The sequence below is a fragment of the Rasamsonia byssochlamydoides genome, assembly GCF_041956645.1.
Source record: "Rasamsonia byssochlamydoides strain NRRL 3658 unplaced genomic scaffold VTN77scaffold_130, whole genome shotgun sequence".
Lineage (NCBI taxonomy): Eukaryota > Fungi > Ascomycota > Eurotiomycetes > Eurotiales > Trichocomaceae > Rasamsonia > Rasamsonia byssochlamydoides.
The window spans coordinates 1,671-20,130 of record NW_027192512.1 but is presented as its reverse complement, the minus strand read 5'-3'; the positions used below and the strand labels follow the sequence as shown (position 1 = coordinate 20,130).

Sequence of the window (18,460 nt, the reverse complement as noted above, 5' to 3'; positions counted from 1 at the left end):
TCTTGTGCAATTCCTAGTCAGAACTGGTTGGGGAAATTGCCAGCCCTAACTCATCGAAAGAAGATTACCTACCCAGGACCTAACTGGACATTGGTACGTATGTATGTAGGTACTAACCTAACCTCTCTTGGGGAACAGGAATCGTGACCTCAGTCAATATAATCTCTAGGCTTGATGAGAAGTCTCATAAGTGGGTTTAATATTAACGGTTCTATTGCTTTAATCTTTAGTAGAGGGAGTAGTAATTAAGGGCTATAGAAAGTTGTAGAATAGTGGGAAATAGTACTCTCTCACTCTATTGTTTTTTTTTACCCTTTTTAATATATGCGAACGAAGTGATACATTATTGTATGATTCTCTTCTGGCTAATGAATTAGATGTCTGTCTAGCCACCTTGTAGGCAATCTATGTGACCCTGCCAGCCGTCCTATCTTACTTGTGTGATTATAAAAATGAAAGAAGAAGACATTGAAATAAATACTCTACCAATCTACTCATAGAAATGTTACACTCCATTCCTTCAATTAATCACCATGTGTACAGTACAATATGCGCATTAATTCTGCCTCCCCTCTCCATCAACTCCTGCTCCCACCCCAGGAAGCACCCAGAACAGACAGTTCGAGACATATCTACGCCTCATACGCATCCCTCCTCGGTACAGCCGCATCCCTCAGCTGCTCCAGCCATCGATCCTTCCGGCGACAGTAGATCTCCATGCTCAGATCCTGCAGCTTCCGACGGGCCGTGTTGTCCAGCGTCCCCCACTTCATTACGATCATGTCGGCCGGACCCCCCGTGGTCTTGCTGGTCAGAGGCGAGCCGCAGTCACGGCAGAACTGACGACGAACGGGCATGCCGCAGTCCGAGCTGGGGTCGAGGAACAACTCGGGCTCGCCGGTGGTGAATTTGAGATGGGCTTCCGGGACGGTGATATTGGTTGAGAAGGCGGAGCCGGTGTAGGCTTTGCAGCTGATGCAGTGGCAGACGAGGATCTGTTTGCCGTCAGGGAGGCAGACAGAAATTAGCGAAATGAATCAATCATGCGGATCGAAGAAATGGGCCTCGAATTGAGAGAAAACTGTTGTAGGGATAGGTTATCTACCTTCGGATCTGGCGCATCGGCCGGGAGATCGATGCGGTATTTGATCTTGCCGCAGAGACAGCCTCCAGAGTAGGACTGGGACATGTTGCTTGACTTGTCGCAGCAGTCTGAGGAATTGTAGAATTGCGTTTTCTAGACCCTTCCAACTGAGGACAGTAATCACCTCCACCAGCTCCCTCAAGAGGAGCAATTAACTAGGATTATGTAGCTGGTAGGGAGTGAGTTCGTTCGTTCTTCATACCGTGTGAAAATAATCAATCAACCCGCCATTTGTTTTTAGGTATTACTTCAGTATTTCATATTCTGCCTGGTTACGGGCGGATCCGTCGGGATGACGTTTTGAAAACGATTAAATGGTGGTTGTGAATTGAGTTTGTTCTTCGCAAGAAAAAAAAATCAGATCAATTTTGGCTATAGCAGCATTATTTAACCGGAAAGTAGCTTTGGGCTGCCTGACTGGCTGGTTAGTTTCTCATTTGACTGACGAGTTTCGGCAGTACACATACTGCATGCGAGTGTTATATAGATCTGTTCTAATATGGAATATTTATTGATTTATCGGCTTGAGTGGAGAACTTGGATAGTATATACGTCAATTTATACATACTCCGTACAGGACATACAAAATGGTCATATCATGCGTGCATACAACAGCGACCACCATGAAGTATTTTTTACTATATCAAATATTACCCTCGGCGCTACTTTGCAATTTGTTTTAATACAATCCTGCCGTCTGTGATCCGCCGAGGCAATAAGGTATCTGCTGATCATTTCGATTTGCGATTTCTGATTAAGAAGATTAATAATAGTAATACCCCACGCGATCGATCAGTAATTAACTAACGGCAACTCAGTTAATTAACATCTAACCCCGCTCAATGGTGACGCCAGAAGGCGCACCAATCAGTCATCCATTGTCTGTCCATCTGTCAGCCAGTTTAAAACCAGTTGAGCAGCAATAAATTCATAGCCGGCTGTCGTCTCCGTTCGGTGTTCATGAATGGAATTGATTGAAATCTTGAAATTCCCTTCATAATAACTGTCAGCTACATCTTAATTCTTGAATTCACCAATTCAATCAATTCAAGCCTTCTGAATAATAAACATAGTCTTTTGATTTTTGCTCGACCTTCCTTTCTTGTCATTTGCTTGTTGGCAACTGCTGCAAATGGCGTCTCCATCTCTGGGATCCATCCTCCCCGACCATCGTCTGGAGCCCTTTGCTATTGCGACGCCGTCCGGCTCCACCGTTTCGGGGTTCAGTCGTGGGTTGTGGAACGACGAGACGGCCCCGATTCTGGTGCTGATTCATGGGTATCCTGAGACGTGAGTTGCTACCTTTACATGGTTATGTTTGTAGGACGACGAGTTACTAGTGCTGATGCTGATGCTGACACTGCAGTAATTTCATGTACGTAAGTCGATGAATGAATAATGCATGATAGTTCTCTCTAGGACAGCTGCAAGAAAATGCTGATGACCTAACCTGAAATGATGCTGGCCATAGGTGGCGTCATGTATGCATATCGCCCTGTTTTCTTCTCTTTCAGTTATTCTAGTTCATGTCTTTGCCAACTGACAACCAGGTCATCCGCCTCCTGCCGGAGAAGATCCCCCTCTTCGTCCCTGACATCCCCGGCTACGGCGCCAGCACGCCGTCCCAGACCTCCCACGACAAGTCGACCGTCGGAGCAGCCATCCTCGCCGCGCTGACTACCCTGCTCGAAGAGAAGACAACACGCACCCGCCCCTACCCGATCATCCTCGGCGGCCATGACCGCGGCGCCCGCATCTGCCACCGTCTGGCGGTGGACGCGAACACCAACGCAGACCGGTTCGCCGTGCTGGGCACCATCCTGATGGACATCGTGCCCACCCTCGTGCAGTGGCAGGGCATGACCCGCCCCGCCGAAGCGGCCGGCTTCTTCCACTGGCCGTTCCTGGCCAACGTCGAGCTGGCAACGGAGATGATCCAGGCGATGGGCGGCGACGTCTTTTTCCGGCGCATGTTCCAGCGCTGGCGGGGCCAGCTGACAGCGCGCGGGGCGGAGAACCTGAGCAAAGACGGCGCGTTGGAGGTGTACGAGGCCGCGTTCAAGCAGGAGAGCGTCATCCGCGCCAGCAATCTCGACTACGAGGCGGGCGCGAAGCAGGACGTGGAGCAGCAGATTAACGACCAAGCGGCAGGCCGCAAGCTGGCGGTGCCAACGCTGGTGCTGTACTCCGCTGCGGGCATCGGACGGCGGTTCGATGTGTCGAACGTCTGGCAGGACTGGGTTTTGCCTGGCAGGGACCTGCTGGTCGTTGAAGGGATTGGCGAGGGTGCAGGTCATTTTTTCGCCGAGGAGAATCCGGAGGAGACGGTGCAGAAGATGCTGGCCTGGTTTGGACGGATTGGAGTGTATCAATGAGCAGGTTGAGTTCTGTAGGCTGTGATTATTCTTGCTAGTCTTGTTGATACTGAGGTTGTCTCTCTCTACCTCTCTCTTGTTTTTAATGACTATCGAAACACGCGTATTTGTTCGTCCATAGACATATGGTCTCTGAGTGCCTGATTCGTTGGATTCGATTTAGACAGAATCCTGCATAATGTTTCAATATACTCACTGGCAGGCTGACAGGACATGTAAAAGAATCTCAGTCTCTTTTTCAGTGGGCAGTTTTGTCAAGCTATGCTTTAAAATCGTAATCATTCGAGAGTGTTACCCTTATTAGGAGCATTGCTGGGCCTTAAGTATTAAGGGTTAACCGCCTACGTAGAATCCTACCTACGTAGCAAAGAAATGGGGGCATGGAGAGGGGCTAGAAAAATAGCTTCCCTTTTTTTTAAGTAGAGGAATGGTTGTTATATTATAGCAGTGAAACTATGGTAGTAGTAATAGGATGATTTGAATTAATTAAGCAAAGAAGTGAATAGTGAACGAGAAAGACAAGAGTCACACGAAGTAGCTACATCCAAGCAGGTGCAGTCTGATTGTTACATGGAGTAAACAGTGGTAGTTTAAAGGTCTATAGAATAGAATATATAAAACGTGCATAAAAAAATCTATAGTTAAATAAAAATAAATAAAATCCAGGAAACAGGAAAGAAATTTACCTAATTTGCCCTTAAAAGGAAATACCATATAAAAGTTTTAATTAATTCAGATAATTCACTATTTTATTATAACAATAATAATTTGTATGATAACTTTGCTGAGTGATTTTCAGGAAAATAATAGGAAGTGAACAGAGACTTCTGACCAGCATGTAGCCTGTACTATATATATATTACTTGCATCCAAGGTGACTGCATTGCCTTCTTTGCCTCTCGATTCAACAGTGAGGGAGCTGTTTCGCAAGTTTCAATATTAGGCGACTTTGGCGTCGAGCTCTGGTTCTGGATCAGTAGGATCAGTGAAGTAGTGATAATTAAGCCCCTTAGGCAGAATACAAAATTCGCAATCAACCTCTTTTGACGAGGATTAGTATTAATTTTGGGTGCAGCGATGTCGGGCTCTACCCAAACAAACCTAGTGCGGTATGCAGACTTAGGTAATCAAGCGGCTCGTCCAGATAAAGTTCATTGGCGACCAGGTGACAGAGAACAAGCCCTGGTAGCTCAGTCGGCTAGAGCGTTCGCCTTTTACCCTGTTCTAAAACAGGAAGGTGAAGCGAAATGTCGTGGGTTCGAGCCCCACCCAGGGCGATCGTCTTTTTTATTTTTCTATAATAGAGTCCTGAAAATGGATATGAAACAAAAATTTCCGCACATCTCATCAACAGATGCCTCTGTAGTGTAATGGCTTATCACATCGGATTCTGATTCTGAAATTCCGATAATCCTGGTTCGATTCCAGGCAGGGGCTTCTTTTTTCATTTACTCCATAAGTATTTTTTATATAGTGCTGACATGGATGGATATGAGTAAAGATATGAAAATCTCTCAACAAATTATGTGAGTTTTGCCTTAGCCGCCACAGCCACAGGCGTCTTATTTTATTTTTTAATAAAAAAAAAAGAGGAGGATCAAGCTTAATAGATAGATAAATACTCCATTTTATTTTCTCATTTCATGAAATATGACTTCCGTGCAGGTTCTCGGGGAAATGACAATAAACAGTTTCAAGATTTTTTTTTTTGCGCAGATGGTAATATTATATTACGTACTCTGTACTGTTAATCTTACTCTGTACTTGCATCTTGCATATGTAGTACTCTGTGCTCTCTTATGGTTGCACCAGTGCCCTGTTCTGTCACACAACGTTGAGGGGCTGTTTGCAAGTTGCAACATAGGGATGATTTTGGAGGCCTTGAATAATTTCATTGGTGGAGTTGACAGCAGCCATAATATTCTTTTCTGTAGTACAGTACATACCTGCTAGAAAAATATCAATGATCTGAATGGTTTGCTGCGACAGTTCTGTTGGGATCAAGTGAAACATGCCGTATCGCATGGGCCAGCCTCGCTGCCCCACGGTCTCCTTCCACAGAGGTTCCAGGTTCCAACAGACGCTTCTAATTCGGTCGATTCTCTTATCAGCTCAGCTATGCCTATTGTTAGACAAATTGTTCACCGCTGATTGGCCTGTGCCAGCCCTTCAGCCAGGGCTGGCCAACGCTGACGGGGATATGGAATGAACTCCATTAAAAGGGACGATCCAGGCCGATCCCCCAGAAAGCTACTTTTTGACCCGTTTAAACAGATATATGACGATCATGACGCCCTTTGAAATCCCCTCAGCCAGCCTGCTGCTTTTGGCTGTGCTCGTGCTGGCCAGCTCCGTCACCGCATACAATGCCACCGGCAGCGAAAATTCCACGCTGACGGTGTGGAACCCGTCCGCCAACGCCTACCAGCCCATCTCGTTCATGCTCAATGCCGGCGTCACCGAGGGCATCCAGACAAACACGTCGTCGTCGAACAGTGGCGATACCTACGTCACCACCGAGGCTATCTGGTTGACGGACGCTGAGGGTGAGTTGCTGCCACCAGATACAGCCCTGACGGTATCGCTGCTATCAGAGGCCCGCTAACATCTGCCAGGACACCAAGTCTGCAATGCACCGTACACCCTCTGCGCCCTGGCCTTCACCGGCGGCATCAGCAACAGCTCGCTCATCGCCCAGATGCAGTCTGACACGGGCAACTGCGCAACCGCCTTTTCGTCGACCTGCATTGGCGACCTCAGCGCAGCGGTGGGCAACGCCGTTCTGGACCAGGCCAACAATAACGGGACCGACGCGTCGATCTGCGTCGGGCTGAGCAAGGCGATCGAGATCCCGGAGTCGTGCAGTGAGACCGAGTCGGTGCTGAGCCAGTCGACGTCGCAGGGCGAGAACCCCCACAAAAAGGGAACATCTATCAGGATCACGCTGACTGACTGACTGCTACAGCCCTCCTCACAACCTCCTCCTTTTGCAGCAACACCGGCGACCAGCCCTTCACCATTTCCAGCTTCACCGCGCCCAGCAACCAGCTCGGGTCCGTACTGGGCCAATACGACGAGTACATCGAGAGCTTCACGCCGATCCTGCTCGTCGCGTTCGGCGGGCCCAGCGGGATCCAGATCGTGGCACAGGACCCGGCGCACACGCGCACGCTGACCTGCGTCCGGCCGGGGACGGTGACGCAGGGGTCACGGAAGCCGGGAGCGGCGAGCTCGAATTATGCTGTGCCTGCGGTGTGGACTGTTGCGTTGATCGTGGGCAGTGTGGTGGCTGGGTTGGTGTTCTAGTGAAAAATTGCACCTTGTTTTTATTTTTGGGTTGATATTGTACATGTTGGGGATATATCCGATGGACCAAAACATGAGCTTGGGTTTTGTGTACTTAGATAGAGGTGTACATGGCGTCTGGACTGGCTGGACCGGTTGGATTGGATTGGATTTGTCTGAGAGAAATCATTCTGGATACGTACGAATAAAAAATTATCAAATGGAAATGTGACTGACTATTTTTACGTATAAGTTGCTGTCGCCCTTTTTTCCCTACGTTTACTTGGATATATATTTTTCTACACTGTCAGGTAAGCAGTATAGATATAATTGAACTCTGGTCAGCAGTCATCGAATCTAAAGGCAAAGCAAAAAAAAAAGGGAAGGGGGAGGGGGGCATCCTAATTAACCTATATTAAGAGAGCTTATGTTATAGATATCCTATAATATTACACTATACTATTTTCTCAATGAACTAATAAGACCATGGGATCATAAATATGTAACAATTAATAAGGCATAGAGATCACTATTAAGGCATACCAGAAACTAATCATAATACAGGATTAAGAATGCCTCTATAAATTAGTTGCTAAAGGATTAATAAGCCATATAACGAAGCTGTAAGGAAAGCCACTAATATATCCAAATGGAGAAGGGAGTTATACAGAGTAAGGAGCCTAAGCAGCCTTAGGCAGGCTAGGGCATATACCCTAAGGCAGGTTTAACATATAGTGCTCCTTGCAATAGGCTTGGTCTTCATGCTCGTAATAGGCCTCGCTAGCGCCAAGGACTTTCTCACAGACAGTGCACATGAAATGATCGACGTGGTACTTGCGACCCCCCATGGTAGGCACATAGGAAAAAGCCCGAAGCACACGACCACATTCGTAGCAGAGGAGGTCCAGGCGGCGGAAATAATCTGTTTCGCAAAGAGGGACATTGGTATTGTCTTCTTCCTCCAGGAGAAAGAATTTCTCGGCAATGGTTACGCCGCGGTCCTGTTTTGTTCTTGTCTGTCAGAGTATGAATGAAGCTTAGATCGTGTAAAAATCACAGGGGTAATAATAACATGCCTTGCAAGCGAAGCATTCAACATGATAGATTTCTCCCAATGCACGACAATAAACACCGGAAATGTCGAGGCCACATTTTTCGCAGAGTCGTGAAGGCGTCGAAGAAATAACGGAGGAGCTCAAGTCGTGGACAGCTGTTCCTGTCCTGGCGTCTGTTGAGAGTCGAATGAAACTTACGTTGTGTTGCGTTGACCTTGTAGGTATATTTGAGGAAGAAGAGGTTTCTCGTCAAGAGAATTTGACTGCTTGGCATTGATTGAACTTGAAAGACTGTTAGTGGCGTTGTCAGAAGTCAGACTTTGTGGTGTCGTCAGAAACCCAACACTGCAGTAGAAGAAGGCTCTTTGAATCATAGTATACTTCCTTCTCCTGTGGACGAGCAGTGATCTCTTTATATCTGCCAGCCGGTGGATCTGAAAAAGCATTCGACGTCTCGAGAATGGTGAGTCATGATGTTTCACAGTGTCGGTTGGAGTCTGTTGAATCCACAGGAGCCACCGCAGGAATGGACAGAAACGAGCTGGAAGTGCTAACAGGATCTGAATCAGGTCCAGCATTGGAGGCAGGGCGGGAAGCGAACTCCTCAGGATTGGGAGCACCGAGCCTGATGCCTTGGTCCTGCTCGTCAGTGGATGAGATGAACTCTCTGAGGTCCGTCGACTGTTCTTCATGATTGAGTGTGGCATTTCCATGTGTCACGTTGATTGCATCTGCCGAGGTACTACGATCCTAGAACAACGAAGGGTGATGCGTAACCTCGATTAGACATAGTTTAGCATCCGCTCGAACGGTCACGGTATCTGGAATTTGGGAAGTAGTGATGGAGCCAAGACTGTTGGCATCTGGTGCATTGTCTCTAGAACTGCGGTTCTCTACAGTACCTTCTTCCCACTCGGCTCATGGATCTTCTCCTTCACAGCTGCTGCGACTGTCATCACACAAACAGCAATCTCCACAGAAAGACTCGTTGATCATACGGAAAGGATTGTACGTTGATTGCTGGCGAATGATCGACCGCGTACCTCTGATCGCGATCTAGGGAGTGCATGATGAGCGACAAGTCAACTGGGAGGTTATCTCTTTCAGACACAAGTTTCAAGTCCGCCAACAACTATTGGCATGGCTCGATGTTGCAACAATACATGTAACCTTGAGTTTTCAACTTGAAATATGCTCGAACATCTCTTTTAGAACGGTGACCATCTGACGAATACACATCCAAGGGACCAAGTGGCCGATGATGAGCCTCGCGGCTCACATCTTGCCACTTCTGGCGCGCAATATATGGGCGACTTGGATGTTTCGGCGGTGGTAGTCCCTTTGGTCATTTCCGACCAGTCAAGAGCAATGCCAAAATCCGCAAGGTAGACACAATCTCCTTTCACAAGAGAATGCTGGCTGGTTTAATATCACGGTGACGGATCTGACGTCCTGGAGGTACAACCAAAGAAACTTCTCAGGAGGGATTTCTTGTCGCGGTCGTGCAGGGCTGCAGTCAGGAATGTGGCCAAGTCCGAGTCAGGCGCGGGCTCCATGATCAGACCGAGATGTGTTGGATCCGTGTAACTTCCCACCTGTTTGCTCATTATCAGACTCGATCAGCGTCCAAGCAAGGGAAGGTATGCTCACCAATCGGACACAGCAGGTTGACTCTCTGGGGAAAAAGTCCGCCAGCTTCTTCTCGGCCATCAGAGATGCTCTAGACGTTTCGCCACTTTCTCTTTTGGGGAGCTTTGGAATAACAGACGAATTGGGCGGATTGTGTCGGACGTCCAGTCTTCCTCTTGGGCAGAAAGTTGACTTGTCATGACTTTTTTTCGAATGAAAGATAGCAGTGAAACGCTAGAAACACGTCCTACAGGTGTAGAACATCACGAACATCGATCTTCAAACGTCGAATCAATCAGCCACACTCTTTGAAAGGAAAGGGTCGATAGTACTACCGCCATTTCTCGTGCTGTTCGTGAAGCATCTCAGTTGCCTTGCACGACCTGGGAAATCTGCCAATTCGAAGCTCAGCCTCGTCGAAGTTATCCAGCGCCTTATTATCACGGGGCTGCGCGGGCTAGCGATGCTGCATGCACGTGATGATGTGGGAGGGAGGAAGTTCTATGCCTCACCATCATCCATGCCGTTGCTTCTCGGGGAAGACAGTTGATCATGGACCCGATCTCAGCGGCAGGGATCGGCCTCAGCGTTACCTCGCTAGCGATCCAACTATTCTCTGGATGCGTGACAGGTTTGACTCGCCCTGCCGATCGATTCATGGCTGATCAGTTGTTTGGGGAGGCAGAAGGCATGCCATCCGCATATCACTACTTGCGACTGCGGCTCCGGTTTGAATAGAAGCGTTTGCTTCGCTGGGGAGAAGAGGTCGGGTTGGCAACCTGATCGTTGACATGCTCTTGGAGATTCAGGCGCTATTTCAGAGAACGGTGAAAATACAAATACGATCGGCTCGTGCCATACAAGCTGCCATCAGAAAGCCAGGCTGATCCATTTTTGAAGAAGACTTTTGATGCCCTCCATAAGCTGCCCCAAGCTGCACGGCGCCTCCAGAGGGCCCTGATCAAGCAAGATAAGTTCAAGGGGCTCATCGAGAAACTGACTGGGCACAATGACGCGCACAAAGGATTACTAGGAGCCGGAGCCATGGATCAACTGATTCGCGTGGGACGCAAATGTACATGAGCATTCTCTAGCTCAACAGCAAGGTGGACGATCTAGAAGAAATATCCCTTGGCCATGAAAATGCACACCGTGTTGCCACCACAGGGTGTGATCAGCGGGCCGGACGAAGCTCGACTTGTGGAAGGGCAGCAGAGAAATAATTAGGGCTTGGCCAACTGGCAAGTTTCAAGGCACAGCAGAGCCTGATTGAAGAGCAACTGAGCCCCGAAGAAGAACCAGTCCACGATTCAGAGGTAGTGCTCCAAGGCACCGACGAAGAAACGACGCATTGTGAGGCAACGTTTCGCGACGAACGAGTAAGAAGCTCGTCACATTGCTGAAATCGCCCAATAAACCCGCGTATTTCCGATCACCGGATTGCCTGGGCTATTCTCTTCTCTCCATGTCATCTAACGAACAGCCTTGGCGTGGACACTCTCCTTCAGCCTTATGTACCTTCATTCCGTCAACTGGTTGCATAAAAGCCTGCGCAGCAGCACACCGTCTTCTTCCTGTCCGTTTCTATAAAACCTTGTGATGACTCTCCCACCATCAGCAGGGTTGATTACACGATATATACGGTCTCCGGATTATCTTCATTGAGATCGCGCATTGGCACAGGATCCACGATATTGTGAATTTGCCAAGCGACAAAAACGCTGCTAGAAAGATGGTCAAGAAGACGAGAGAACTGCTCCTGGGACAAGAGCATGTGGATATGCTTGCAGCATTACCGGGTGAATCATATGCCTGTGGTAAGGAGGTGCCTGGAGGGAGTGGTAGAGGCAAACACAGACGAGGAGGATCCACACGTGGGAGCACGGTACAAAGGGCTTTTACAGACGAGGTGATTGGCAAGCTTGGAGAAATTAAAATATAGATCTATGACTATGTGACCCTCTTTTGATACTAGATTCTCATGGGTGGCATGAGTAGAGAAGAGAGGGCTGGTCAACTTGAGGTGGGTGTTAAGATGGTTTACATCCCTCATTATCTCAACGCAGTACTGTCATTAATCCATCATAATACACAATAGTAACTAAACTAAGATAATTATACAGGAACAGCAACAACTGAGATCCTGATAGTGACGATAAGGATGGTGATAAGAATTAACTGAATCCAATCCTCCGGAGATCGGAATGTCGGCTCCGGGAGTTGCCGAATCCCGCGCCGGGGTTAGCGGGGATAACGGCGTGCCGACTAATTGAGAAAATTTAACTAACTAGTTAGTTAACTAGTTAACTAGTTAAAAGAGAACAGGCTTACTAATCGAATCGCCGCTTGGTGAGTGCGGGGCAGGCTGAGCCATGAGAGTCGAAGGGCATCAGGGTTGAATAAGAGAGAGAAATACTGGAATGTGACGATAGCAGTCAGAAAGATTCTAGGATACAGTAGATGTAGATAAATAGTAGAGGGATAGCTGTCGATCTCAGGTACCTAGGTAGATAGCTAGGTATCGATTACCCCGCCATCAAACCCAAAAAGGGCTGCAGCAGAATGAAACGACGCCAGTCCGGGGCAGTGAATGCTGGACAGAATCTATCTGATCGAGTCTGTATAACCTTGATTTATGTCATTGTATTACTCTGCCAGCCCTGGAGCTCTCCTGCGGTCGAGAGATAATTCCTCCGAGTCATGTAGAAAGACAGACGAGTCAATGGTCAATCAGCCATCCCATCCTATTTTTATGCAGATGCGCAAGCATTATTTCAGCGGCGCATGAATGGTAGGTACATTATTGGAGTTTGGCTAGCTAGGTACAGAGGTCGCAAGCAAGGTTCCAAGATAACGTAACTCCCGCCTGGATGATGAATGAGCTCCGCTTCACGCTAATCCGCGGAGACAAAATCGATATTATTTAAAATACAGATTCATTCCATCCACCGGTCCTTCACTCAGACGAGTCGGACTTGTCAACCAACATGGCTCTCATTCACAGATAATCAATTAATTAACCAGGGAGCTAAGACTCAACCGGCCAAGGTTGCATTGCGCCATTGCCTGCCGATCGATTGATCACGTTTTTCGTTCCGCCCGTCTTCTCCCGTCCCGAATGAAGGCGCGGCATCAAGCACCTTCCGATCAGCAGCACAAACCGTCCATTGCAGAGATTGCGTCGCCTTGATGGGATTGATAGATAGCTTTGTGTCGTTTCTGTCTTTTCTCTTCGTCAAGATGCTGCCTCCGGAGCGTCAGCAGAGCAGGATGCTCGACGCCGGTGGCGGGAAGAGAGGTAATTAATAAGCTTCTATTCACGTCCCCATTTCATCCAATTCTTATCATTATGTATCTCTCTTTAATATCAAAAAGTCTTCCTGCTGACCATCTCAGTCTGGGCGAGCCTCATCACCAATCTCGACTACCTGCCCGGTCTCTTGACTCTGGCCCACTCGCTGCGGCGCGTCGGTTCGCAGTATCCCCTCGTGGCGCTGTACACCGACACAGTGCCTGCGACGGCTCTGGCCGCGCTGGATGCGCGCAAGATCCCGCGACGTCGGGTGCCGTTCCTGCAGCCAGCAGGTGGGCGGCACTATACCGCCGACGCGCGGTTCAACGACACCTGGACCAAGCTGGTGGCGTTCTCTCTCGTTGAGTATGATCGCGTCGTCCTGCTCGACAGCGACATGCTCGTGCGCAAGAACATCGACGAGCTGATGACGCTGGACCTTGATCCGCCGGAGCTCGAGGGCAACGGGCAGCGCGTGTTTGCGGCCAGCCATGCGTGCGCCTGCAATCCGCTGCGAAAGCCTCACTATCCGAAGGACTGGTATGTAGTCTACCATATACATGTACCTAGGTATATATAGACGATAAGTCATACTGACTGCCTAGGATCCCATCAAACTGCGCCTTCACGACGCAGCACTCTCACCCCGCCAAAGCGCAGACAGAAGGCCCTCCTCCATCCGCCGGCATCGCCATGCTGAACAGCGGCCTGCTGGTAGTCAACCCGTCAGCCGGCGTATTCAGCAAGATCCAGAAAGCGATGAACACGCCAGCGCTGGTAGACAAGTACGACTTCCCGGACCAGGGTCTGCTATCCGACATCTTCGCCGGACGGTGGGTGGTGCTGCCGTACGTGTACAACGCGCTCAAGACACTGCGCTGGGAGGGCGTCCACTCGGCTATCTGGCGCGACGACCAGGTCAAGGTTGTCCACTACATCTTTGCCGTCAAGCCGTGGCATCAGCTTACTGCCAAGGGGAAGGCTGCTGCTGCTGCTGCTGCTGCTAATGGCAATACGAAGGGTAACCTGCAGCTGTCGGCGTTCCAGGCCTCGGACGAGATCACGCATCGCTGGTGGTTTGCAGCGAACGAAGACCGACAACGGACGGAGCGTGAGGCGGGGATCAATGACGGGTTTTAATTATCCTGTGGAACTCTCTCATGTTCTTTCTTTCTTTCTTTTTTGTTTATCTTCTGTCTACATCTTCTCGGATATCATCATGTCATGTCGGATTCAACACAAAGTTACATATCTATCTATCTAGATGAACTCGAATCGATTGAGACTGGGTCTGTCGAATGATTGTCCATGTATGCATGTATGTATGTATGTATGTATGTATGTATGTATGTATGTAGATCTACCTAGGTACCTACCAGATTGTTTATTTGTTAGTTGGTTAGTTGGTTAGTTGGTTAGTTAGTTCAGATCAGATCCGTTCGTTCCGTCTGGACGGGATGATATGCATGATTTACTATGACTATGATTGATTGACAAGTCTTCATTGATTAATTAACCAATCCAGATCAGATAACTTTTCTCGAGGTATATCAGCTCTAAACAGCCGATGCGATGCCTTTCTTCTTCGATTCAATAATGTCTCTGACACTGACATTAGATTAACCTGATTAATCCCTTTGTTTGGTGCTTGTTCTAGAACAGCCCTTGTTTTCCGGTGACACAACTCTATCTGCCTGCCCGCCTCTCTGTCTATCTACAAAATCCATCTTCAAAACTAGTAAGATGGCGAGAAGGACCAATAATTATAAAAAGGATATAATCATCTATTTACCAGCGATGGATGGAGTATGAAAATGAATATTGATATGGATATGGATGTGAGTATGGGAATGGATGCAATGGGTGCAATTCAATTCAATCCCATTTACTGCAAAGAACGACACCATATCTACCTAGCTACCTACATACCTAGGTAGACCTAAGCATCGAAAGAAAGAAAGAAAGGCAGCCAAGCAAGAAAGCAACATATTTCCCTAATTCCTGATCAGTGAGGATATTCTATCAGATCACAGGAATTCTATCTCTCCCTCTCTTTCCATTTTATTGTGATAGTTTCACCGCGATAGTAAACAGTTTGTTGCAGATTTGGCCCAAGAGATGCCATGATACCAGAACTTAGGTAGCTGTAGCACGCCAACACGGTTCACTATCTATCTAGTTTACCGAAGACATTGGCAAGTGACCTGTAGACCTAAGGGCTGGAATTCCAGGCGGTGCTAAGAGGACAAAACCGGAGGAGAATTGTCAACAGTCCCGGAGAGTCGAGACCGTACTGTACCTTGAGAGGAAAAGAACACGTTGACGAACAGAATGGATCCCTCTCCCGAGTTCAGGTTCCTGGAATGGACGTGATTACATTTCTGATTCATTGGCCGGTTTCAAAAATCCAACAACTTTATATTGTAATGTATGTACATGTACATGTACATACATACCTGGCTTTGAGTTTGGCCCCCCCCCCCCGTCCACCCCATTCCTGTGACTGCAAACTCTACAGCCCGGGCCAACAAAACCCCTTACGCTAGCTTAGGATTGGTAATAGAGATTAAAAAGGAGAGTTCTCGAGGATCTCGCACCCTGTCCAGACTTCACCGAAGGAGGGTCAGGTCATCGACAGTGTGGGGCCAGCTGCATGCATATGGAATGTATGTACATGGCTGCAAGCTCTGCAAGCAAGCAAGAATGGAGGGAGAAAACTCGTCTGCAGCCTGCAACCATGGAGAGATTGTGTTAATGGTTGGAATGAAGAGTGAGAGGAAGACCTGTTTTCTTTTTTTTTTTCCTTTTTTTTTCTTTTTTTCTTTGTTTTTTTTTTTCTTCAGTAACGGCCAATTCATTAGGCCAGGAACCTACCTACTTGCTTCCTTAGTTACTACAGCAAGTAATACTATGAAAGGTCATGATCCGGACGGAGTACACTCCCCTTGATTAAGTACTCAATAGACTGAGTCTTGAAAGAAGGTTTCCACACGAAACACTAATAATATATTAGTAAAAAAGATTTTTTTTTTCATAATCGAAACGGTTTTTGAAAAGCAGGAGTGAGACCAAAAGGTGAGTGAACCTGTCGCAACTCAAGAAATATTCCACTCAGCTAAAAAAGAGTGAGAGTGACATGGCATTTGGGATTTTTTTTTCTTCTGGTTAACAGAACCAACCGCGCCTGATTAATTAATTTATAACGTGGTTAAGAAACAGTGGCTTAGGCTGCATCTACTCTAACTAAATACATCAAAAGGCTAAGCTGATGATAATATCAATACTGGATGAGATCAAAAATGTCGGCGAATTTGGAGTCGCATAAAGAAACGCCGAGAACGCCAGAAACCAGACCAGCCAACATCCGAGATTTACGCGGATAACAAGACTGGCATCTTATTAGGAACGCCTGGATGAAACTCTGAAAAAAACTGGTAGGACTAGCGCTCCTACCAAGTGGCCTATGCTTGCTGCACATATACAAGCGTATAACTAGACCTGTATACAGCCCTAGGCTTATTTATCTGTAGACTGGCTGGAGTTCTCTCAACCACTTCCTCTATAAGAGATGGGCTTGTCACCAGAAAAATTCAAACAGCTAAGAATCAATCGTCATGGCACTGGCACTGTTTTAGGTGAGTGGAAGCTTAGACCACAATATGCTTCTTGAATATACTCTTCTAAAAGTCTTTTGTCAGAGGATAACATGGATGTTGAAGAAAAATAGGAAATAAAGTCACTAATTACGGATAGACCATATGTTGGTTTCTCATTCTAGGAAATAGAGGTCATTGCTGAAGTTTATATTATACGGCCAATTTAGACATATCGAGCCTGAACACAATAATACAACCAATACAACCCCTAGCTAGGCATGGCATTGATTAAAGATACTTCGTATAGAGACCCAGAGCAAAGTACTGTACGTGTGCAAAGCCACAGACATAGTTCTCCCAGTATAAGATATTTAGGGGATATAGACACAGGGTCTGGGAAATGATACAAAAGCAGACACTTAGGAGGAGACTGGTTTAGGAAGAGGCACTTTCAACATCATGGATATCTATCATGTCACTGTTTCAGCGGCATTAGATAAGTCAGCTAGAACAGCCATGCATCATCCCATATCATAGCGATTTTCTTTCGGAGTGGGGGATTGTTGGCTCTGCCACACGCATATTAAGTAATTTCCACACTCACTGCCTTCGACACTTGGATATTCAAGGTGCCCATGGGAATTTCTGGCAGCGAACCACCACCTCTTGCACCGCTCTCCCTGCCACTTTCCAGGTCATCAGCAGCGTGGCTGGCACGATATGCCCCACGTTCTGTCTCTGCGTTTGGCTTGCGCTCGCTAAGGGGCACGAACTGCGATGCTCTTACCCTCTTCGTCCTGCCGTACGACTTGGCCAGACGGTACAGTGGTGCCATGGCCGGAATACACGCGGTGCTCACGCCAAAGCAGATCTGGACGGAAGTCCACAAGAAGCTGTCCGAGGCGTCCCAGGAGAGATCACCGCCACTCTCCATTTTGAAACCAAAGACGAAACGAAGAATGGAGATGGCTGTGACAAAGGTACCGAAAGAGAAGGCGAAGATCAGGCCGATCCTCTTGCGGACGGGAAGCTGTAGATTCCAGAGAACGACAGCCGGAACGACCAGTACTAAGGTGTCAAAAATCAGATCTGCGACCGGCGGCACTACTAGATGGAGTATGTGTGAGTTGCAAGTCCCAACACGAGGGTCGGGAGGCGCATATCCAAGCGCTGGATAAACTTGGAGCCAGAACGCCTGGGGTGGAATACAGGCCAGGATAAACTCGATGATCGATGCTACATTCAGAGCCAAGCAGCAGGCGAACAGCAGCCGGATGGTCCATTTAAGGGCCCTGTGAGGAGTTGTGAAAACACGATGGTAGAACAACAGGATGGAGAGTTTGGTAAATATCAAGCCGACGGCTTGCACAACGGTGACAACATAGCCCATCTTCAGGTGTTAGCCTGCTTAATAACTCTGGTTTCTTCATCATCTTTGGACAAACCTCAAAAATAAAAGCCGTTCTCTCAGGCGGATTGGGATCTTCTGACAGGACGCGGAACTGCGCGACCTCAGCTTGCATGCTGCAGACGCATTTGATCTCACTCACCTCGTGCTTGCCCAATCCGTTATCGATAGCGGCCAATGTACACGCTGCTGTAGCAATCGCCGTCACCGCGGCAATCAAGATGAGCCACGAGTCCGCCGAAAGCATTTTTCCGATCATGGCCTGGGCCCAGAGGCGTAGGATTACGCTTACCGCGGCGAAGAAGATACCAATGATGCATGCGGCCAGTATGCCGGGAGCCCGGTCATCGTCAAAATGCGCTTTCTGATAGGCAAGGGAGGAAGAAGTCGACGTGCCTGACATTTTGAAGTACAGTCAAGAGGACAGATAACGACAGAGAGAGCGGTGAAAGCGTCCGGACGAGACAAGAAAACATGACGGACGTTCCTTATACACTTGTATAAGGGCCGGTACGGGCGCGTCCTTCTGCAGGAAAGTCCTGTGACGATTGTCGACGCAGCCTGTTGGCAGCAGCTGTAAATCCAGAGTAACTGACCAGACCAGACATGCTGCAAGACTGGGCAGCTCCTGTCATGCTAACTCGAGCTTGACATGTATTCCTAATCCAAAGGAGTG

The 18,460-nt window shown here is 47.9% G+C and overlaps 7 protein-coding genes and 2 non-coding genes across 9 annotated transcripts; 5 read left to right on the top strand and 4 right to left on the bottom strand.

Annotated features, from left to right (window-relative positions):
- Positions 1-632: 632 nt before the first annotated feature.
- Positions 633-1,189, bottom strand: VTN77DRAFT_1602 (uncharacterized protein; the record flags this gene model as incomplete). The annotated part of the gene is made up of 2 exons (XM_069417352.1): positions 633-995; positions 1,106-1,189. 2 exons carry the CDS (start codon positions 1,187-1,189, stop codon positions 633-635), a joined length of 447 nt encoding a protein of 148 aa, XP_069272881.1.
- A 1,087-nt stretch (positions 1,190-2,276) lies between these two features.
- Positions 2,277-3,519, top strand: VTN77DRAFT_1601 (uncharacterized protein; the record flags this gene model as incomplete). Its single annotated transcript, XM_069417351.1, has 4 exons — positions 2,277-2,434; positions 2,511-2,519; positions 2,616-2,625; positions 2,695-3,519. The coding sequence occupies 4 exons, from the start codon at positions 2,277-2,279 to the stop codon at positions 3,517-3,519; spliced, it is 1,002 nt and encodes a 333-aa protein (XP_069272880.1).
- Positions 3,520-4,698: 1,179 nt separating this feature from the next.
- On the top strand, positions 4,699-4,796 carry VTN77DRAFT_t146. The gene has a single exon. It is a non-coding gene; the product is annotated as a tRNA-Lys (tRNA).
- Positions 4,797-4,875: 79 nt separating this feature from the next.
- On the top strand, positions 4,876-4,956 carry VTN77DRAFT_t147. Its single transcript has one exon. It is a non-coding gene; the product is annotated as a tRNA-Gln (tRNA).
- Positions 4,957-5,797: 841 nt separating this feature from the next.
- On the top strand, positions 5,798-6,825 carry VTN77DRAFT_1600 (uncharacterized protein; the record flags this gene model as incomplete). The annotated part of the gene is made up of 3 exons (XM_069417350.1): positions 5,798-6,065; positions 6,135-6,422; positions 6,485-6,825. 3 exons carry the CDS (start codon positions 5,798-5,800, stop codon positions 6,823-6,825), a joined length of 897 nt encoding a protein of 298 aa, XP_069272879.1.
- Positions 6,826-8,053: 1,228 nt separating this feature from the next.
- Positions 8,054-8,572, bottom strand: VTN77DRAFT_1599 (uncharacterized protein; the record flags this gene model as incomplete). Its single annotated transcript, XM_069417347.1, has 1 exon — positions 8,054-8,572. One exon carries the CDS (start codon positions 8,570-8,572, stop codon positions 8,054-8,056), a length of 519 nt encoding a protein of 172 aa, XP_069272878.1.
- Positions 8,573-9,289: 717 nt separating this feature from the next.
- VTN77DRAFT_1598 (uncharacterized protein) lies at positions 9,290-9,569 on the bottom strand (the record flags this gene model as incomplete). Its single annotated transcript, XM_069417346.1, has 2 exons — positions 9,290-9,454; positions 9,510-9,569. The coding sequence occupies 2 exons, from the start codon at positions 9,567-9,569 to the stop codon at positions 9,290-9,292; spliced, it is 225 nt and encodes a 74-aa protein (XP_069272877.1).
- A 3,159-nt stretch (positions 9,570-12,728) lies between these two features.
- On the top strand, positions 12,729-13,920 carry VTN77DRAFT_1597 (uncharacterized protein; the record flags this gene model as incomplete). The annotated part of the gene is made up of 3 exons (XM_069417345.1): positions 12,729-12,786; positions 12,885-13,320; positions 13,386-13,920. The coding sequence occupies 3 exons, from the start codon at positions 12,729-12,731 to the stop codon at positions 13,918-13,920; spliced, it is 1,029 nt and encodes a 342-aa protein (XP_069272876.1).
- Positions 13,921-16,795: 2,875 nt separating this feature from the next.
- VTN77DRAFT_1596 (uncharacterized protein) lies at positions 16,796-18,187 on the bottom strand (the record flags this gene model as incomplete). Its single annotated transcript, XM_069417344.1, has 4 exons — positions 16,796-16,843; positions 16,981-17,766; positions 17,822-17,878; positions 17,927-18,187. 4 exons carry the CDS (start codon positions 18,185-18,187, stop codon positions 16,796-16,798), a joined length of 1,152 nt encoding a protein of 383 aa, XP_069272875.1.
- Between the last annotated feature and the right edge of the window lie 273 nt (positions 18,188-18,460).